Source organism: Apodemus sylvaticus, chromosome 11 (assembly GCF_947179515.1).
Source record: "Apodemus sylvaticus chromosome 11, mApoSyl1.1, whole genome shotgun sequence".
Taxonomy (NCBI): Eukaryota; Metazoa; Chordata; class Mammalia; order Rodentia; family Muridae; genus Apodemus; species Apodemus sylvaticus.
In genome coordinates this window covers 23930863-23954405 of record NC_067482.1, presented here as the reverse complement: position 1 = coordinate 23954405, position 23543 = coordinate 23930863, and the positions used below count along the sequence as shown (strand labels likewise).

Here is a 23543-nt window from a genome sequence, read left to right as displayed (position 1 = left end):
TTTCTAAAGACAAAAGAAAAGAAAACAAAGCAAAGTACACATCTCTAGTTTTAAATGCACTGAGCGAGCTAAAAGTCACTCGAAGTCAAAGTCTGAGGACAAAGTTTTGGGATGAACATTTACTATTTTAATTGTAATAACAATTCCATTAAAAGTGCCACGATCCTATGTAAAAATTCACAAAAATGTAACATGTCTAATTTCTTTTTTTGGTTTTTTGAGACAGGATTTCTCTGTATATCCCTGGCTGTCCTGAAACTCACTCTGTAGACCAGGCTGGCCTCAAACTCAGAAATCCACCTGCCTCTGCCTACCAGAGTGCTGGGATTATAGGCGTGCACCACCACCGCCCAGCAACATGTCTAATTTTTATGTATTAGTTATCCTTCAATAAAGTTTTAAATGGTAGTATGGTAAATGTTAGTGACCATACGGTATAAAAGCGTAAGAAAGAAATAAAAAGACACCTGTCCCCTTTCCTTCCTCAGATTTCTTAGTTTTCCCAATGTGGTGTCAGTAAACCCATGTGACTGAAAAGACAAACATAACGGATACTCACCACAGGCGGCAAAATAGACAATGAGTCCAATTACTACTGCAGCGAGCACCACCGTTAACATGCCTAGGGCAATCTTTCCACATTTTGTGAGTTTTATCTTTGTTTTGCACTCTGTTCTGAGTAAAAGGACAGAAAGGTGTCAGTAGGAGCTCAATTTAAGCCTGTTGGAATACATATGAATTTAATATTAAGTGCAAACGTGTGTTATTTTACAATAACAATGCATTCAGTCGACTGCAGAATTTCGAAACAGTGGAGTTTGTGCCTACATGATTGGGGCTGCTTAATTTCCCAGTACCTATGATCGATAAAGGTAATACTAAATCAATAGTCACTTATTCCTTCAAAAATATTTGTAATTGTTTTACTCTGCTGGAGCACTGCTGCAGAAACTGTCGTGTCTGTTCTTAGGAAGTTTACAAACTACCGAGTACAGATAGATGGGTATAGATAGATAGATAGATAGATAGATAGATAGATGGACAGATGGACAGAGGGACAGACAGATGGACGGATAGATAGATAGATAGATAGATAGATAGATAGATAGATGCAATCTCTGATTGGCTACAAGTGCTATAGGAAAAGAAGACTTGGAAAGATCAGAAATAAGGGTTCTGGTATTAGCTGCAGGTGTGTAAAACTGCTTTGCAGTCAAGGGCAAGACCAGGAAGGTTAAAGCGTGAGAACAGCGAGCAGACCTAAAGGGTTTTGCATAACGACATCTGGAAAATTCCAGACAAAGAGAATGACTCGAGGAAGGCCTGGGGTCAGCATAAGTTTGGCAAACAGGATAGTGTGTTTGGAGCAGTAGTGAGGGGGGAGAAGTGTGAGCATAACCTTGAGAGGCAGTAAGGCCTGGATTTCCGGAGCCTCATGACAATGATTTTCGAAGTTTTCCTCTGAGCAAAATGGCAGCACTGAACTGAGCAGGTTTGAGGGGAGGATTGGCATGACTTGGCTCAATGTCTTAATGTAATGCTTTTGCATGGGTGAGGAATAAACTGTAGAGGACAAGGAGAAAGAGGGGAACAAGACAGAAAATATTACAGCGACTGAAACAGAAGATGGCATTGGCTGAAACCAGTGTATTAAAGGTGCAAGAAAGAGTTTCAACTTTGTATAGATTTTAGGGATAAAGCTGATGGAGGTATCCTGATGAAAAGATGGATTCTAAGAGATATTGAGGATGATTTCTAAGTGTTTACCCAGAACACTTAAAATACGGCATTGTTATCACATGAGATTAAAAGGCTTCTTAGCAGCAGTGCTGCTGTTAGGGATGTTTAGCAGGTAGTCACGAGGCAATGTGGGTCATATATACAAGCGTAGAATTTGAAATAAGAATATGGGCTGGTCTTATTAACTTGTCATCCCTGAGCACGTACAGGACAGTCTATCAGTGGATGACAATACCAAGGGAGGAACTGTAGGTAGAGAAACAGACCAAGGTAGGATCACCTGTGCAGAATTTTGCTAGAATGTTAGGGAGAAAGAGGACCTAGCAGAGAGGAAATAACATGGACCGGAGAGCCATTTAGGGTAGATCCTAGAGGCCAATGCAGGCTAAACAAGGACGAGGAACAGGCAAAGTTGTGCCAGAAAATAGTGCAGACGGAATCAAGAATAAGGATGGTAGTCACAGATGGGCATCATACAGGTGATCTCGACAGAAATGCTAGGAATAACAGGGCTAGAGAGTTAAAAAGAGAACAGAATTAGTGGAAATGGAGACAGGACCACTGGTTTTCCATTCGAAGAGTTTGCTGAAAAGAGGAGCAGAGAAAAGGCCCTGACCCAGACGAGGAATCAGAAAATGACTTAAAGAAAACTTGAACACACACACACACACACACACACACACACACACACACACACACACACACAAGACTAGTTGGATGGCCACATTCCTATTTCATAACTATAAGAATTGTTAATATTTTACAATAATATTTACTTTATGCTTTTATGTAGTTTTTCAGTGGTTACAATGGATTCATGATGTCACTCTAGGTAATCTGCATTCTATGTAAAAATTTAGAGTACTTTATCTGTAACCATTCCTACACCTAGTAAAGCTATTAAATTTTTAATGTTCCAATGATATCAAGATCACATTTAAACTTGTCTTTAAAGTATCTTTTATGTATTTGGTTTGAGCTGAGCTGAAATTGAAATTATTATGTTGCATTTGGTTGCTGTATGTCTTGACTTTTTGAACCTGGAATAGTTTTCAAATTCTGCTTTTTTTCTCCTTTATGACATTTCTCTGCTGCAGTTCTGATCAAATTATTTTTTACAGAGTATGCTCATTCTTAGAATATGTTTCTGTTATTTTTAAAATGTTTCACATTAATGTTCCATTTTGAAACAATTACAGACTTTCATGTAACTAAAAGTACTTTAAGTAGTTTTCCTTGATGGAAGTTTATACTATAACTATAACTATACTGGACACTGACATTCACAGTCAAGATATAGAGCATTTCTATCACCAGAGGCCCTGCATGCTTAGCTACCTAATCTACTCTTCCTCTCTTTCCCACCTTCTGTAACCCCTGACAATCACTGATTTGACTTCCCTTCTTGTGTGTTTGTATTGCAAGGACATTATAAAATAAAATCATACAATATATAACGTTTGGAGATCTGCTTTTCACTCAACTATTGAATTTGTTAATAATTATTCACAAATCATGGGGTTGTAAATTTTAGGCATTAAGTACATCTTGGAAACAATAGATGGACAACATAGTAGAATATACAAAATTTTAATCAGTTTTTTTTTCCAAGACAAGGTTAGCCCTGGCTGTCCTGGAACTCACTCTGTAGACCAGGCTAGCCTCGAACTCAGAAATCCACCTGCCTCTGCCTCCCAAGTGCTAGGATTAAAGGCGTGTGCCACTACCACCTGGCAATCAGTTTGTTTTAAATTGTGTGTGAATGTGGGTATATGGTGATGTGCAAATGCCTGCAGATGTGTACAAAGGTCAGAGATTAATGGTGTGTGTCTTTCTCTCTCTCTACCTTCTTAATAAGCAAAGATAGAATTATTTTGAATGACATGCAAGTTTAAAAATTTCCTAAGTTAGTGAGAGCCCTTGATCCCTGGGATAGGATCCCACAGTTATGGACATGTGTAATGCTTCTGCAAAACTCAGCAACCCATCCAGGTCAAAGCCACAGCCTCAGAAAGCCAACTGTCTCTGCACTCAGTTCCATCTTATCTCATCCAGTTTTTGAGTCATTTGCCCACCTGGAGCATCTAATCCAGTCAGATCCCCAAGATCTGCCTGTTTTTACCTCTTCCATAGTGATTATAGGCACTGTGACCCCAAGAGTGGGTGCTGGGGCTCTCAACTCAGGGCAACATGCTTGTCCAGCAAAAACTTCACTTACTGAGCCCTCGTTAAAAATGTTTATATTTTAAAAGTATTTTTTTAAACTTTTAAAACTTTTATAACCTTTAAAGCTAACCTGTCTTATTATTTGTAAACTGGGAAGCTATTTTATTTTAGCATATTTATGGTTTAGCACTGGGAAATGCTATTTTATTTTGATATACACAAAAGTGGAAGTGTCTTTAGGAATCGTTAAATGAAGAATCAGTTGTCACCCATATCTGTTAACCACTTTATCTTTTCCCCTGTAAGTGTACATGAAAGAACTGTACAAAATTAGCATGTTGTGTGTGCTCTGTGTCTCTGCCAAGACAAGTTCCATAGACTCGACAGAGTCAGGGCAGAACGGTGTGTTCTTGCTTACGGAGGTTATAAACCTGAAAATATGATTCTGGCAAGTTCTCATCCCAGGTGATGGTTCCTCCCCTGTGACGTCACCCTATTTTTTCATTCTCACATCTTGACTCTTCCCTTTATAAGCACATTCATAGTGTGGTAGAGTCTATCCAATAACTTTTATAAAATCACGCCATTTTAATTTTCCCTATATGCATTCATGTTCTGAGATATCAGGGGCTACAATATTAATATATGGATGGGAGGGCTCAGTTCAATCCATTGTATAGATTTTCACATTTTATGTATGTATTTTGCTTTGTATTAATATTTTGAGTTACTATTAATACATGTCTAAATAGCAGTATTTTTTTTATTTCAAAGGAAACTCATATTTTGTTTTATATGCTATATTACATACTTTATGTTCTATATTTTACTTAGTCTATATACTACCCACATACATATGTTACAGAATTACATGCTTATATGGATATTTGTAACATTAAGAAGCATAAATTATTTTAGTGACCATACTAAATACTGGTCACTTTGACTCACCTATCTTAGTGCCTATATTATTTTGATTTTTTGTTTGGTAACAAAATAAAATATCTGTTAGGAAGTCGAGTTACTTGGCACTGAGGCCCTGAGATTATAGAGCTTTTTTCCCCTAAAGAAACAGTGTCAGGTGGGGGGTGCAATGTGGATATTTCCATGTCTTCTCAGAGATTTCATTTTACTTCATATAAGATTATCATTATTAAAAAGTACATTGTCTAAGTGGTTTGCACATGGAAATTGCTGCCCCTCACTGTTTTCATATGGTGCCTATGGGGTTGGGATAGAAAAGGGAATTACTCCAGATATGTCTAGTCCCCATTCTTTCCAGGTTAGCCGTGAAATCTGGGTTCAAGAGATTATTCTGGTATAGAGAGAAAATATATTTTCCCCAGTCTGATTGGTTCATGTATCTACGTTAGAGTGGTAGTTTTAATTTTGGGGTAATTAATTGTCTGAATGATATGGTAAGTCCCCGGAATCTAATCCTATACATGAACATGTGCCCTCAGGCATGCCACTCCACGTTTTACCAGTAATATACCATGTCTATTTAACTTTTATTCATGCAACTTGCCAAAGAATAAGTCCCAATGAAAATGTTTTAAATGAAAAATTTCATGTGGCAAACAGTTGGCATCTGTTTTTCCACTCTTCTTAATTGTGTTCTTTATAAAAGAACCATGCAAAATTCTGCTTCTATAAATAAAAAGCCAAATACTTAACCATTTTATAATAATTTCATTGATTATAGATATTTAGAAACCATGTAAAAGTGATGTAAAAGCTATGTAGAAGTGATTTTTTTTTGGTACAAACATTTGTCCGGTTGGGAATCATCATTGACATCAGACTTCCTTAATGCAATTGCCTCGAGGTAGAAACTTCCTGGTCTGGAGCTAGGAGGGATTTTCAAACTACTCATCCTTTGCATCTCCTATAAAGGATGGGGAGCCAGCCTTTAGAGTGATCATGCTCTGTGGGGCCAGCCAGAGGTTGGAAGAGGGGCTCCCTTTTTCCTCATACACACAGGTGAGACTGGGGACTGGGGCTTTGCTTACCTCCCAGAAATCCTTCCCATTCCCAAAGGCTTCATTGGTTTCCCTGTGGAGCAGCACATTTTAAACTCAAGAGGAAAGTCCCATTTTGTTGTTATTATTTTTCTCTAGAGCATTCTTACAAACAACATCAGCCATGCAAATTCTACTTTCCCAAATTCTTGTTACTAGATGGAATGTTGTTTGTCAAACGAACTGCATCACATTAAACGGCTATGGAGTCTTGGTAAGGAGTTGAGGTAAAGAACAAAAATCTTGCTTTGATTTTAGCAACCTTCTTCCACAGGTGTTTTTACTAACAGTGTATATTAGTGTATCATTCATCTGTAATAATGATAAGATTAATGAGGAAAAGGATTATTTATAAAGGATGTACAGTGACTTCCAACTATGGCCTGGTTCTAAAATTAATTCCTTGAGATAAAACTAAGGTCTGTTCATAGTATTGCTCAGATAATATTTATGGACTATAAGAAGGTGATCCACTTAATCCGAAGGAGGCAGAACATATTATTTAGGATCTGAGATTTTAAAAGTTTTGCTAAGCAAATGAAATGATTAACAGTAACTTAATTTTATGGAAAATATTTTAGCATTTCTTTTCTAACAGTAAAAAAGCTAAATACTAATTCAAATAGGAAATGTGACATTATTAAGTTATAATATCTCAACATGCTGGTTATCCAGAATCAACATTTTATCCACAGACTTTTGTCAATTAAAAAAATAGTTCCCAATTAGTTTATCAATATTTGCATTTTGTGATAGTGCTGGAAAAACTAATATGTGTGTAAACACTTGTATTTGTGTTAATCTGATCAGCGTAAAGATTAAAATGTAAATGTAAAATTTCTGGTCCACCTGCCTTCTGAATCATTGGTCAGTACATTTTTTTTTTTTTGCCTTCTAAGGCCAATAACTAGCTAATGCATCATTGCTAATGTTAGGAATTTAAATGTTCTTGTTGGTGTTGCCTTTGCTTCCCAACCGAATGTTCAATTATGCTGCTAAAAATAGAGTCATGAAGCCCTCCAGTGTACCAGTAACTAAAACACAAGTCCTCAGCCTTGTCTCACCACTTCCAAGGGGGAGAATAGCACAGCACATAAAACAGCAAACACAACTACATCTCCATCACTCCACACCAGTAGAAACACAGACACGCATCTAATATACATGTTCAGTGTCCTTTCAGTATTCATAGTGAAATTGTCTTTTAAGGATACCCCAGTCCCAAATCTTCAAGTTTCAGCCATTACACAAGAACACCTTGCTTAGAACTGAAAAGTTCCCCAGGGAATTTAGAGTGACCTCCAATGGCGAAAACTCTTCCATTGTAACCATTTTCCCCCTTTGTTTGGAATTTGTATTGGTCCTATTTTCATAGAAGATAAAAGGAACTGCTCAATTTGAAGAACCTTAAAATCGGGTTAAGTGGATAACCTGCTGCTGGTCCTTCCAGCAGGAAGGACCTTGCTGAGCCATGGCAAAGCCTCCTGCCCCCTCCCCTCTTCCCCTCCCTGTCACACACCTGTTCTGCAAGGCCGTCCATCGCTCTTCGCTCCTGCGAGGCTGTCCCCTTGCCATCTTCCCCTGGAGTGCTGCGTGGCACAGTCATCCTCCACCTATTTAGCTTACAAGAATCTACGGCTTTTATGTGTTTTATGATAATGGCCTAATGATAATACTTAGCACTTACACAACTTTTCATCTTCAAAGTGCTTTCCAAACATTTATTAATTAATTTTAAAACATTAGTAAACTGTGAGCTGTGTATCTGCCAATCCACAAATAATAAATATTCCTATCAGCCCAGCTGGGGGCCGAAATTTAAAATTAAGTTGTAGTGACCAAGGGAGTAGCTGGATAGACTGGCCTGAGAAATGAGAGATTGCATGTCCTGCATTGACGACAGTTGTCTCTTTCCGCTCTTTGTCTTGCTTAGACCTCACTTCTAAAACTTGTGGTGCTTTCTCTTTGGTTCCCCTGTGAGCAGCCAGTGGCTCTTGAAGCCCTAACCTTCCATTAGGATCTGAATGGTTTCCAACCCATAACTCTCTTGCAACCATGTATCATCCTTCCATGAAGTCCCTTCTGAAATTTTTACTGCCACTTTAATTCTAGTGCTCTTTAAAGAATGTTTGATACTCTGAAATCTTCAGGGTGTTGAGTTTTAATTAAAAGATATATGGCTTTAACTAGCAATTTTCCACGTTTTGGACAGCTTTCTGGCTTCTCGTGGCCAATTTTGATATTGGTGTTGAGGCGAGATGGAACACATCTTAATGTTCAACTGTGTTTTAAAAAAATGAATGTGCTAGAGGCCAGGGATGCAGCAAGGGCGTAAGGAAGGCTCTAGTGTATGTGTTGCAGGAGAAAGGGTTTTCATGCTTAATAGTCTTTTCTGTTTCTTTCTTTGTTATTATTTCATATAGTGAGGCAGAGTTTCACTGCATCGCCCAGGCAGGCTCTGTTCTTGCAATCCTTCCAAGTGTGGGGATTACAGGTGTGTTCCACTTACAACAGGCAACAGTTGTTTTAAAAGAGGCTTAGTCTCATGATGCCTGTGCTTCTCTCCTCCTCAAAACATGTTTAGGCAATGATAATCAGAGATATCATGATAAAACTATAGAAATAATAATAATAATAATAATAATAATAATAATAATAATAGAAATATGTGTTTCACTTGCTGAAAGGACCTTGATCAGAGATCTATCAATATTATCAAAACATTACTACCTTAATTGTATTTGATTCATCATCACAAACACTACATCTGTGTATATGCTTAAAAGATTCATTGTATTCCTGCCATTTTTATTTGTCTCTCCAAATCGTATTTTTCTCTTGAGGTTTCTTATCATTTGAAGCTCTTGAACTCTGTTAATATCCTAGAACTTTACAACAAACATAGGGCTTGGGGTACATTAGATAGGACTTGGGGTATATTAGACCAGGGACAATGGAAATCCAAGATGCACAGGGATGATACTTTCCCTCATCGACTTTGTAGACTTTGCTTTAAATCGTACTCGTAGATGCTTTTACTCTTGTTTTGTAGATAGTGAGGAAAGCTGGAAGTGAGAACATATAAATATAAACATGAGATGGAACACACAAGGCACGCTATGAACACAGAAGCAAATCCAATCTTGTGCTGTTGGCAGGAGTCAGTCATGAGGTATGTAAACAAATTTAAAACATTGGATTATACCTGTAAGATTCTATAATAGAAGAATATTATGGAAAGATTTCATGTAGAAACTGTAATTCTAAGCTTCTTTGAAAAAAATCACCAACCATTATGTGTTTTTAAAATCAGTGTAAAGAATTGTGATGATAGAAATTAGAGCATTTTTTTAACTTGGAAAATATTTTTCTCTATTCTTCTCTTCCTTCCTTTCTAATGACATTACTGTCCCCCTAAAAATGCCATTAAAATCAACCAATTTATGAACTATTGATTCAAATTATGTTGTTAAAATCTAATTTTGTATTACTACACTGCCATAAGATGTGAACCACGTGACACCTCCCTGTGAGATGAGTGAGGGAACCCGGCTCTCGGGACGGCGGAGTAAGGTGGGCGTAAGAGCGTCTGGAGGAGGCTTCTTATAAGTACAGAATGACTGAGCACATGCGATATAACATAAGCATGGCAGAATAAAATTTTAATTTACAGTTTGATAGTATCTCTATATGAAAATGAAAATTGTTATTTGTTGTTAGAAGTGTTACTGATCTTCAAAAGCCATTTAAAACATTTTGTATGTTCCCTGCCCCCTCTGTGTTTATGTTTAGGTCAGAGAACAATTCGTGAGTTGCTTCTTCCACATATGGCTTCAAGGAGTTTATCTCAGGTCATGAGGCTTGGTAGCAAGTGCCTTTACTGAGGTGTCCTGCTGGCTCTAAATAAATTTATAGTTCCTTCACATTATTATCGTATTGCTCACACAATAAGTTCTTTTAACATAAAGAACAAAATTGTTCTTTAAAATAATATTTTACAGTTCCTTTTAAAATTAACTTCTTTTTTTTTGTTTTTGTTTTTGTTTTTTTTCTGAGACAGGGTTTCTCTGTGTAGCCCTGGTTGTCCTGGAACTCACTCTGTAGACCAGGCTGGCCTTGAACTCAGAAATCTGCCTGCTTCTGCCTCCCAAGTGCTGGGATTAAAGGCTGGTGCCACCACCGCCAGGCTAAAATTAACTTCTTGTTCGTTTCACACATGTATACACTGTAACTGTAATAATATTAACTCTCCTCTTCTGATTCTCCTCTCACTACTTCTGACCTCCCGCCCATAGTACTCCCCCTACTGTCATGTCATCTTCCTCCTCTTCATTTTCTCCTCCTCCTTCTTTGCAGTCCTTTGCAAATCACAGTCTCTGTGTTTCCATAGTAGCTACAACGTTGTCATATCTGGAAGACTATATATATATGTGTGTGTGTGTGTATATATAAAATTTCTCCCCACTGTCTGGCCTTTACAACCCTCTGTGTCCACTTCTGCAATGTTCCCTACACCTTGGAGAGGTGTGTGATATAAATGTCCTATTTCAGTTGAGCACACAAAAAAGCCACTCTTAGCTCTTTGTTTATTGTGTCTGCCTTGTCCATCATTCATAGCCGAAAGAGGTTTCTCCAAGCAAAGCAAAGGCCTGCAATGCTATGTGGCTATAAACACAAATATTTAGAAAGCAGCGTTATAGCATGTGCATTTATTAGAAAGATAAGAGAGTCACACAGAAAAGTCTAGAGAACTTATCAGACACATGGAAGTGACCAGTGCCATGATTCTAAGGCTCTAAGTTCAAACAGAGCCAGTGTGTTTCTGACAGCAACAGGAAATGAGCATGGGAAGTAAACCTTGAACATTAAATCACCAGAACTCTATCATTCCTATCATGTGGGCACTACTGAGAACAATGCTATTATCTACATTTAGTCACTTGCTTGTTTGTCTCTATGTGCATGTGTATGTGTAGGTGTATATGTGTGTGCTTATGTGTATGCATGTGTATGTGTTTATGTGTATGTGTGTATGTGTATGTGTGCGTGTGCGTGTGCATGTGCATGTGTATGTGTATGTATAAGTGTACATGTGACCCACGGATACTTGGAGGTAGAGGATAGCTTGCAATTTTCTTCTTCTACCATTTAGGTACTAGGAATGTGTTAAGTCATCAGGGTTGGTGGCCAATGCTTTTTGCCTGCTGGGCCATCTAGCTGGCCCAAGAGAATGATAATTATTGTATTAAGAAAATTGGATTTAGTGATTATTAGATTGGAAACACAGCTTAGGAAATAGGAATTGAATTTATATGTGAACACCTCACTTGACACCAACAATTAACTTTATAAGAGGTGAGTGCGCAAGGCTAGAGTCTCAAAACCTGATTTCAGACTTTAACATCTTCACTCTGTGATCTTAGATGTGTTATTTGGCTTTTTTGAACCTTAGGTGATTCTTCTTCAAGATATAGTATTAATAACAACACTTCTCCCAGTCTTATTACATGGGAGGTCTGCTTCATAAATAACTTTTATAATTATCATCATTAGTATTTATATTAGACTGGCTGATACTTTCAATGATTGAATTTTTATCCATAAGGAAGCATAATTATTTGCGAAAGAAATTTTACTAACTCATTCCAAGTGAGATTTTTTTCCTTGCATGATTTATGCTTTATTTCATGACATAAGGCATATTACATATTAATTCCTGGTTTCTCTGGGGAGAAGTAGTGGATAATTGCTGGTGACTTCATAAAGTCATTCAAAGAGTTAGTGTCAGAAATAGGAATATAGTATGTATGTGAATATAATTGTAAAGACATGAGTCCACAATTGACAAGCCTTTATTCTCCTGATGACCATAGAGGTTGAAATATTTTTCCATAAATTTATGGAAGCTTTTATTTATTATTTTGAGAACTGTCAGTTACAAATATTTTTCTTTTCTTCCTCTCCATTTCTTTCCGATTTAAGACAGGGTTTCTCTGTGCAGACCTGGCTGTCTTAGAACTTAGTTTTAGAACAGGATTGTACAGAGCCATATTGGGGCAGTCTTGCACTTGGTCAGAGTTTGACTTTGGTCAAGGTTAACTTCTCCCAGTTAGCCAGGATCCTGCTCCACCTAGGGTGGAGTGCACGTAGTAAAGGTCAAGTTCATTGTTCCTCCAGGTATAGGGATTCCTGAATTAAACAGGTGACCCACCCAGCTGCCGGAGCAGTCAAGACGAAGACCTCCAAGAGAAGCTAGACAACTTCCACCGGAACTCAGCCTGGAGTCTGGGGGGAAGGGTTTGCCCGAACTGTTATAAGGTCTGGCGCCATTAAAGTTTACGGCTTTGATCAGTGAACATTGACTTGGCCGTACGTTCTTTTCGCTTCTCTTCCCTATGACCCCAAAATTCTCTCAACAGGTAACCCAGTTCACATGTAGCTGCTGGCGGCTACATAGTGGCGCCTGAACGTGGGACGACCTGGCACGAGAGAATTTCTTGAGGTAGCCCTATCCAGCGAAGCTTCGCAGAAAAAGGTGAAAATTAATGGTGTCCGCACGGTAAGCAACATAGAGGGCAAAACTAGCGCTAGTGAATTCGTGTCTATGGTTGTGAGTGCAAGGAATGGATACAGTTTTTCAAGCATACTGCGTGGACCCAGCGCAGGACTGCTTGGGTTGATAAGATAGGGAAATATGGGGAAGGAATTTGGTAGGCATTTGCCCAAAGCTCGTAAGAGCTGATTTCGGCGAAAAGAAAGGGGTTTTTAAAAATAGGCATATGTCCACAGCTTCTAAGAGCTGTTTAAAGAGGAAAATGGATGCAATTGCTTAACAAGCACGCTTAACTTTCTGTGTATCTTTCCGTGTTTGTCCCGGTGCACCGACTGTCTATGTGTATGTTTATGTCCTCTCTGTGTCTTTGTGTGAATGACTGTTTCATGTTAAAAAGAAAAAATTGGTAAAGATTACATCTGCTGGTTGTAGGTACCTAACCTCTTGAGCTAGCCACAGTTTGTGTGGGGATTGATTCAAAGCCACGCCGCGACAGCGCAGCTCACTCAAGAGGCAAACATGGCTAGGGAAAAAGCCGCTCTTAAAGCCCAGAAACCTCGAGATTTGGGAAGACTTTGGTTTGGCTTGTGAAATTCATGTAGTCGCTTTATACTTGTTTCTAATTGGTTTTAATGATATAAGGCTTTACATTTCTTGACTAAAGAGTTATAAATTAATTGGTTATTATGTAAAAGGTATAGTGTTATTAAGAAAAGGTTAGTTTAAAACTGGTGATTCAGTGTTAGAGCTATCTTAACTAACTACACGTGGCCTAACGCCACTCATGCTTTGTTCTTGTTTATAATTGGATTTAAAGGTATATTTTACATGTCTTGACTATAGAGTATTGGCTTAAGTCACTGCACATGATTTAAAAGGTATAATGTTATTAACAAAAGTTAGGTTAAGGCTGGTAGTTTAGGGTAGTCGCCATTTTGAACACGTGGCATGATGGTTAAGGCTGGTAGTTTAGGGTAGTCGCCATTTTGAACACGTGGCATGATGGTTAAGGCTTTTAGTTTAGGGTAGTCGCCATTTTGAAGAACACCACGTGGCATGACGCAATCCAGGAAATACAGGCCTTTGGGACGCTCCTAAATTGGCATGGTGTTTCATGTGAATCTTGGCCTGGAGATTAGACTTAATGAAGATTAAGATTTAAAATATTGTCTCTTTAATAAGTTACACTGTTATACACTTGAACATAAGAACTGGCATACAAACCTTGTGCTGTAAATATGTGTTTGCCATTAATTTTAAAGAAAATAGATTGTTTAAAATTGAGATTTGCTTCCAAAATTACAATTGTGCTCTAATATTGCAAGAAAACATTGAGTTACAATAAAAATCAGTGTGTCATTGGCTACAGTTTTCAGTTTGCAGGCTCGTAATTGTTAACATTTTGTAATTAAGATAATTTTGAGAGTGATACAGCTATGGGTTTTAGAGGCCCATTGCCTCTTTTCCACAAGTTTATAGGCTACAATGGTAGGAGCAAAATTTAACCCTCCAAGATTAAAAAAGATATCTCTGTAGAAATGTATTTGATATCAAGTAGGTTCCTTTGACCATGAAATTACAGGCTTCTTTTGTTTAATCCTTAAATTGTCCTTGTAGGTTTGGGTCTGGTCTTAGATAAAAGGCTCAGATTAGAAGATATTTACATTTGAGGAATCTCATACGACGTCCTTGCCAAGGACTCAAGGTGGATCCTAGGGCAGATAAAAAAATTTACATTTGAGTTAATGCAAAGCTTAGAGCTGCCTCAGGGGAAGCTAGTGAGGAAGTTTTGAGAAATTGTTTCTGCCTTACAGGCCCCACCTAGGGAGTGTTTGGCTTTAAAAAAAAAAAAAAAAGGTTTTTGACTTATCCAGGTGTGGGTTAAAATACAGTTCAAATCTATGAAAGGTCAAGGAGGCTATAAAAGCATTAACATTTGGCCTGTCTACTCCCTATAAAATTATTGTAAATTTAAAGGGTTGGTTTTTTGCTTTACATTCTGATAATTATAAAAGCATTTGCTTCTAATTTTAAAGAGACAACAAAACAATTTCATTAGAAAGTTTTGCCTCAAGGAATGGCTAACAGCCTTATGTCTTGTGAGAAAAAGTGTTTGTCTCTGTTTCAATACTAGAAGTTAAGATCTTAAAATTTTCAGTGTATAATGTTCATAGAATGTTTGTTACAGGCCCTTGCTCCTATAGACTTTTAGAATTTTTAGGTAAATGGCTTTCAAAAGTTGTTAGGATATATTAATTGGCTTTATCTTATATTTACCTCATTTTAAGCTTGCCACAGAAGGTCTTAAACCTCTGTTTTCAAGGTAGGAAACGTTTGTTCCTTGCTTCAAGCAACAATCAAATTTATTATTAATGGTTGGTCTATTACATGGCAAGCATTTTTAGGCAAAATTAATAATTGTTATCCAAAAGATAATTTGTACTATCAGATCACATGTTTATTCCTTTAAGTTTCTCCCTGCTTCAACACAGATACCTGAATTGGGTGCTATAGCAGCTATTTTTAAGATGTTAAAGGTCAAGCTTTTAATAATAGTAGATATACATAGCTCATGGTTTATAATTGCTTAAAATTGGTCCATTTTTAATACTGCTAATTCTTAATATTTACAGTTTATACAAATGTGATTCAAATTTCTAAGAACAAAGGATATGTTCTCTAAATGACTGTCCTTTAGGTATTTGAAATAATTTTATATTTTGTGCACATCAAATTATAAAGATTTGTTCTTGATGTCCTCAATTTCTACCTCTACCATGTAATGGTGTTAATCCTAGAGGACTTAGTTATTACAGATAAATGATATTCATATTTCTAATTTAAAAGATTAAAAAAATATGTACATGTGACTAATGATTCATTTTTAGGCTGTCTAGTTGCAACTGCTCTAACAGAAAAAGCAACTATATTTTATATAATTACATAGTTATTGCCTATGTTATGGTTTATACTTTGTGTTCCAACTTAAATTAATAAAACAATATCTTCTTGGAAGAAAGAAGAGAGGGGAAATTGTGTCCCTGTGCATATAATTTAAATTATGCTTACATGTTTTTAAGAAAATTTTAAAATTTTAAAATTGGATGCCAAGAAACTCCTTGCTAAATGTATATGACATCTTGTAATTAGGCATATTGATGTCTAGGTGAAATGAAGGAATTCACTTACTAACATATGCCATGATCCTGATTTAATATTGGGGGAGAAGGCATGTCCTCTGTTTTTTCCACAGAATGCGGCAGAAGATATGCTGACTGTGCTTGCTGAATGCCCAGACCATGGTAACATAAGAGTTATATTGGATATATGTTCTTGACTTACCTCAATTGTTAAATGTCCCAGGTTAGATAAATTGCCTAGCTTCAAGCTTTTAGACTTTGTGGGACAGAACATGGAGACTGTTATGCTAGCTTAGGAAAAATTAATTAAGAAGAGTTAAAATGACTCTTCTCCTTATTGTGTTCAGCTGACTCAACCATAGACTGGTCTAGAAATAATTCCAATATTGAAGATTCCAATTTTGAAGATGGCTAACAATCTTCAGCCAGCTGTGTTAATTTAACATATAGTCTCCACTTTTCCTGAGAAGTAACAGCTTAATTCTTGATACACAAGGCTACCTCTCCCATCTCAGAGGCCAAGCCTTGGGTCCTTAAAGTTGTTAATTTACAACTGATTTGGATACTTCTGGGACAAGTTAATCCTATTCCACCTTTAACTCTTGACCTTGTCTGTTAAGCAGACTGGCTGTCTCCACCCAGGCTCACCTGGATGGAGAGATTACATGTCTGTTAAAGACACTTGCAGACCCCCCTGGCTTCAAAACTTACACAAGTGGATCTCCAAAGAGGGAGCCACATAGAACTCAGATCTATGTGTGTTTGTTTTTGAACAAACATGGGTACCAGCGAGACGTGCGAGGCAAAGCACTGCATGGGGAGGTGAATTTCTGCTTCTGAGTCCCCAGGAAGTACACCTAATTGCATAGGGGTTAACGTCGAGAGGCTGTCCTTAAAATAATAAGGGAGCCTATTACCCCTCCTCTGAAAAAGACGTTATACAATATTTAAGAGGAATTACGGTCAATGCTTCCCCTCCTGGTTAAGGCCCGCCTTCTTATGAAGGATATTTATCCACTTGTTTTCTACCTCCTCGTGTTCAAATTAATAAAAAAAGGGAGGACATGTACAGAGCCATATTGGGGCAGTCTTGCACTTGGTCAGAGTTTGACTTTGGTCAAGGTTAACTTCTCCCAGTTAGCCAGGATCCTGCTCCACCTAGGGTGGAGTGCACGTAGTAAAGGTCAAGTTCATTGTTCCTCCAGGTATAGGGATTCCTGAATTAAACAGGTGACCCACCCAGCTGCCGGAGCAGTCAAGACGAAGACCTCCAAGAGAAGCTAGACAACTTCCACCGGAACTCAGCCTGGAGTCTGGGGGGAAGGGTTTGCCCGAACTGTTATAAGGTCTGGCGCCATTAAAGTTTACGGCTTTGATCAGTGAACATTGACTTGGCCGTACGTTCTTTTCGCTTCTCTTCCCTATGACCCCAAAATTCTCTCAACAGGTAACCCAGTTCACATGTAGCTGCTGGCGGCTACACAGGATGAACTCAATATTAGAGATTCTCCTGCCTCTGCCTCCTGAGTGCTGGGATTAAAGGCCATGCCTGGCTCATGTAAGTATTTTTCTTAATTTTTTAAAGCTTTTGTGAATAGAATGTTTCCCTTGATGTCTGTCTTGACAAATCCATTATTGACTATCGATGAACTGATTTTTCTATATTGATTATGTACCTTGCTGCTTTGCTTGAATTGTTTAATTTGCTCTAAGTGCTTTCTGACACAGTATTTTAAGTATAGTATTATACAAATAGTGTTCATTTTACTTCTCCCCTTTCTGTTTGGATCTTATTCATTTCTTCTGCCTGTATTGCCTGTATTGTATCAGGATAATCTTTCTTTAATTTTTATCTTTTTTATTGCATATTTTATTTATTTACATTTCAAATGTTATCCCCTTTCCCTGTTTCCCCTCTTCAAACCCCTATCCCATCTTCCCTCTCCCTGCTTCTAGGGGAGCTCTGGGGGTTCGGTTGGCTGATGTTGTTGTTCTTCCTATGGAGTTGCAAACCCCTTCAGCTTTATGAGAATAATCTTAACCTCATAGAATGAGCTCAATGTCCTCCCCTCCTCTCCTCTTTTCCCCTCCCCTCCCCTCCACTCCCCTCCCCTCCCCTCTCCTCTCCTCTCCTCTCCCCTCCCCTCCACTCCCTTCCCCTCCCCTCTCCCTCTCCCTTCCCCTCTCTCCTCTCCTCTCCTCTCCTCTCCTCTCCTCTCCCCTCCCCTTTCCTCCCCTCCCCGCCCCTCCCCTCCCCCTCTCCCTCTCCCTCTCCCTCTCCCTCTCTCCCTCCCTCTCATTATTAATAGTTGAGAAGCATTGGTGTTAGGTTTCCTTTAACGATCTAGTAATATTTACAATTAATTCATCTCTGGTCCTTTTCTTTGTTGAAGGCCATGACAGAATTCTGCTCATGCTGTATCAATGAAAGTTGTTTATATCTTGTAGATTTAAGTTTGGTAGTTCACCTGTGTCTAGGAGTGTAACTATTTTTTCTAGATTTTCTCGCATCTTAGACTATGTTTTCTTTAGTGACCTCATTTCTTTGGCATTTGTTGTAATATTTCCTTTTTATCTTTAATTTTATTCATCTATTAGTTTACTTGTTTATTTATCATCTCGTTATGTAGCTCTTGCTGTCTTGTGACTCACTCTGTAGACAAGACTGGCCTTGAATTCATAGAGATCCCCCTTCCTCTGTCCCCTGAGTGCTGGAATTATAATTGTGCACTACCACATCCAATCATTTTTGATTTTTATTAATTAGTTATTTTTCTTTTTAATATTTTGACCAAGGGTTTGCCAATCTTTGTTATTTTGTTCAAGAATTGGTTCTTTGCTTTATTTATTCTATTGTGTTCTTTTTAGCCTATATTTAATAATTTCTTCCCATTTTATGGTATTTATTTGTATCTATTTTTTACCCATTGTTCTTCTTTTTCTAAGACAACAAAGACCATCATTGAGTTTATTCAATTTCTTTGTGATTTTAGCATATAAAGTCATGAAATTGTCTTTTAAAACTGCCTTTACATATCTCATAGGTCCTGATAAATTATATTTTAATCTATAAAAAGTACCACCCCAAATTTATTCAGTGGTGTACTCATTGTTCAAGAATACACTGTTAAAGTATAAGGAAATAGCCCAGTGTGTAAACAGCTTGTCAAGCAAGAGTTCAGATTGCCAATACCTACCTAAATCATGGCAGAAATGTCAGCTGACTGTAGTCCCAGTACTAGTAAGGCAGAGTCAAGGATTCCCCAAAGAAAGTTATACTAGTTAGATAGGCAAGTTCTAAGTTCAGCAAGAGACTCTGTCTCAATAAATAATGTGAAGGAGTGATTGGGAAAAACACCCAATGCTAATTCTGGGCCCTCACACAAACAGGTGTGAGCATGCATACCTTCACACACATATGTCCCCACACATGCAAACAATGCACACACACACACACACACACACACACACACACACACATTTTAATAATAGCCTATTGTTCAATTGTACAATAATTGTACTACATAATTGTATAGTTTTTGAGTTTTCTGTCACAACTGATTTTTTCTTTTTTCTTTGTCTTTTTTAAATTAATCATTTATTTTATTTATTAACATTTCAAGTGTTGCCCCCTCTAGGTTCCCTGCTCCCAGAGTTTTTCCCCTCTCCTTCATCTCTGAGATGGTGCTCCCCACAGGGCATCCTTCCCTCCATAGGGCATCAAATCTCTACAGGATTAGGCATATCATCTCCTGTTGAGGCCAGACAAGCCAGTCCTCTGCTACATATGTGCCAGGGGTCTTGGTCTAGCCTGTGCATGCTATTTTGTTGGTGGCTAAAGTATCTGGGAATACCAGAGGTCCATTTTAGTTGACATTATTTGTCTTCCTATGGGGTTGCCAGCCCCTTCCGTTCCTTCAGTTCTTCCCCTAACTCTTCCATAGGGGTTGATGATCTCAGTCCAGTGCTTGGCTGTAAGTATCTGCATCTGTATCAGTCAGCTGCTGGTAGAGCCTCTCAGAGGACAGCCATGTTACCTGAAGACCCAGATGCATTGCTCCTGGGCATATACACAAAGACTCTTGATAATAGCCCAAGGACACATGCTCTACTATGTTCATAGCAGACTTATTTGTAACTACCTTGTCAGATGTAAGTATGACTGCTCCTATCCTTCCATGTTTAGTCTCTGTGTGTCTTTGATAGTGAGATTGATTTCTTGAAGGTCACAAACATTTGGATCTTGAGTTTTAATCCAGATATACAGTCAGCATCTTATAATTGGAACACTAGACCATTTATTTTTAGTTAAGCCATTTATACACCCTACCCCCTTTCCAATCTGGATCTATGTACTTTCTGTCTGTTGTTAGAATACAAACAGGAATCTAAGAGAAAATATTAAAAAATAATATAAAATAGAATAAAGAAATTGCAATAAGATAAAACCAAAGCAAACCAATTAGAATAGGACTAAAAGACCAAACGAGAAAAGGGGTCAAAAAAAAAAAAAAAGCACAAGAAATTTACAGAAACACAGAAACACACACACACACACATACACTATACACACAGGAATCACATAAAAATACAAAACCAGAAGCATATGTGATTGCTTTAATTTTGTTAATATTTTCCTATTTGGTTTAGATAGTGTTTGTTGTTTTATTTCTTTCTATTCACAATGGGGTTTGGCTGATTGGCTAAGTTGTATGTGGTTGGATCTTTTCTATCCTTGATCTATTCTTTTCATGAAATCCACTCTTTCCTGTCTTCTCATGACTGACTTTCTTTATCCTCTGTAGGTTCCTTTAAGATTCCAGCAAGGTTGGGTAAGATCACAAATTGCTCTAGTTTGTCCTTATCTATAAACATCTTTATCTTTTTTATTGATTTTAAAAATTACTTTTATTGGATACAGTAACTTTGATTGGTTAAATTCTCTCAAGTCATCAGACTTCAAATATATCATATCAAGATTGTTCTGGTTTTTTTTTAACATTTCAAGTATAAATTATATATGATTGGAAGAAGGGTAAGTTTATAGTCAGTCCTGTGAAAGTTTCCTTTAATTTTCTTAATTACTTCTTCAACTTTCTTCATTTTTTTTCAATTATCATTTAATCCAATTATTCTTAATTTCTTTTTTATTAAAATATGTTTTTCATATAATATATTCTAAATGATTTTACCTCCCCTACTCCTCCTAGATCCACCCTACCCCCTTTCCAATCTGGATCTATGTACTTTCTGTCTGTTGTTAGAATACAAACAGGAATCTAAGAGAAAATATTAAAAAATAATATAAAATAGAATAAAGAAATTGCAATAAGATAAAACCAAAGCAAACCAATTAGAATAGGACTAAAAGACCAAACGAGAAAAGGGGTCAAAAAAAAAAAAAAGCACAAGAAATTTACAGAAACACAGAAACACACACACACACACATACACTATACACACAGGAATCACATAAAAATACAAAACCAGAAGCATATGTGGATATATATATAATATATATATATATACAGTGTGTGTATGTGTGTGTGTGTGTGTGTGTGTGTGTGTGTCTATGGACCTGTTAAGATTTAAAAGGAAAAAAGAAAACCACATTTTAACATTGAGACAGAGAACCTGCAAAGATGCCATTGGTTCCTCTTATGGTGGCTATCTACTGTTGGGCATGGGGCCTACCTACCCTAAAGAGTGTTTTGCTTCCCTAGTAGACCCTAGAAGAGAATGAAGTTTTCATTTGCAAATGACTATCAATTGGACCTAGCTTTCAGATCTAGAACCCCAGCTGGTGCAGACTGTTACAGGCCCTGTGCCTGCTTCCACAGTTTCTCTGAGTTCATGTGTTTGCCATACTTTATTGTTTGTAGAAGGTCTTGTTTCCTTGGTGTCCTCTATTTACTATGGCTCCTGCCTCCTCTCCCACAGAATTCTCTGAGCCCTACAGGTGAGGATTTTGATGGAGACATCCCTTTTAGGGCTGAGTGTTACAAGGTCACTCATTCTCTGCATAATTGTCTGAGTGTAGGTCTCTGTATTTCTTCCTATCTGCTGCAGGAGGAAGCTTCTCTGATGTTGTCCAAGTAAGGCACTGATCTAGGAGTATAACAGAATGTCACTAGGAGTCATTTTGCTGCTATGTTCTCTCAGCAGAACAGTAGTATTTCATTTTGACAATAGATGTCTGTGCTATCTATTGTCATGCTCTTGACCGTCCAAGCAGTGTTGGGAATGTGTTCCGTTTTAGTCAGACACTAGTTAGTTACTCCCACAGCTTTGTACCACTTAATCATAATTCAGACTGGCTTGATTCCATAGAACATTCATTTTTTGTCAAACATATAAACATACAAATGCTCCCAATACTTAGCTTTTTTTTCCTTGCAGAGCTATTCCTAAAACTATTTGCTTATTTTTGGTAGCCTTTTAGATTGGGGTAAGTTCTTGGGAATGACCTGATTTTAAAGCCAACAAATTCCAGAAGTTTCCTCAATATTTCTTCATGTAATCATCCAGCTTTTGCTGCATAATCTTTTGTGAACATGAACTTCATCCTTAAGAGAGCTGCTTTTTCTGAAGTGAACCACCAGAAGTATGATATTTTTTTCTTTAGAAGATTAGTCAAACTAATTGTTGAGCAATAGAACAGATTTAGTGTGTGCTGTGAATGTGTGTGTGTGTGTATGCGTGTGGGTATGTGTGTGTGTAATGATCCTGTGTATGTGTGAGTATACATGCAAATATGTGTGCATCCGGTGGTGGCTTGAGTGCTGTTCCTTAAGCGATGTCCATGCTGGTGTTTTGGGGACAGGATCTCTCACTGGGACCCAGGGTTCACCAGTTCAGTTAGGCTGCTTGACAAATGAGATGGAGGGGTCCACCTGTGTCTGCCTCTTTAGTGCTAGCATTACAAGCACATACACAATATTCACTTTTTTTATATGGGTTCTTGGGATTGAACTCAGGACCTCATGCAGACAGAGCGCTTTATTCATTGATCTATCTCCCCAGTTCAGAATTTATTTTTTATTTTCTTATTAAATATAAATGTAAAACTATAGACATAAAAATCTGTTTAGGGTTCTGAACCATTTTATGTTTAGAAAATGGGAAAATAGAAGTGAATAGTGAAGGTTGGACCAGGTTCAAGATGCAGATCCATATTCTGTAATGTTACCAGTTCCCCTTTTTGAGAGGGACCTTTTCCTAGTGTGATTGTCATGGCTTGTGGCATGCTGATGCTCTAGATGATTTATTTTTCATTTTATTATAGAATAATTATATTTTCTGCTAGTTCTGAGGTATTCCCAATTATCTTGTTATTTTTAAAAATGAATGTGCTATTTTTTGTTTTACTGATTATATTATACAATGCATACATCAGTGTTGCCTGAGTGCCTTAAGAGCAAAACGCATTTGCCTTTATTTCATTCATGCCTCAGAGAGACCACAGAAAACAGAGCTAGGGCTCAATCCACTTATTAAATGGACAAGCTACACTATGAAATGGAAATTTAAACTAAGTTTAATTTATAGACAATCGTTAACTCTAAGCTTTTTCAGATTATTTATCTTTTCATTAATCATATTGACTATTTTAACCCTAGTTTGAATATTAAAAACTTCACTTTTCCATTGTTAAGATTGGCTAGTATGTATGACTGTATATGTTACATTCGATTTTTTTTTACTTAGCATTAATAATTCTGCCACTCAATTCTGATCCTGGGAAATTTCTTTAAGAACTCAGTATGAATTTTTAAGATCTGCAAGAATTTATAAATTGCCACATGTCTTTGTAAATGTTCACACTTAGTTTCATGAAGTCACTTAAGTCTCCGTAGGGTGTCATGTATCAGTGACTAAAAGATGGAAAAGGGGAGGGAAGAAGAGAGGGAGGGAGGGAAGGAG

At 37.5% G+C, this 23543-nt stretch overlaps 1 protein-coding gene across 1 annotated transcript in view; it reads right to left on the bottom strand.

Annotated features, from left to right (window-relative positions):
• Nucleotides 1-7502, bottom strand: part of LOC127695979 (transmembrane protease serine 11C) — a 45505-nt gene extending 38003 nt beyond the window's left edge. Inside the window, exons 1-2 of the mRNA XM_052198342.1 lie at nt 7447-7502; nt 560-675 (exon numbers count right to left, since the gene is read on the bottom strand). Coding sequence (XP_052054302.1) covers nt 560-675; nt 7447-7502 — 172 coding nt within the window. The remainder of the gene's footprint in view (nt 1-559; nt 676-7446) is intronic.
• Nucleotides 7503-23543: the final 16041 nt, after the last annotated feature.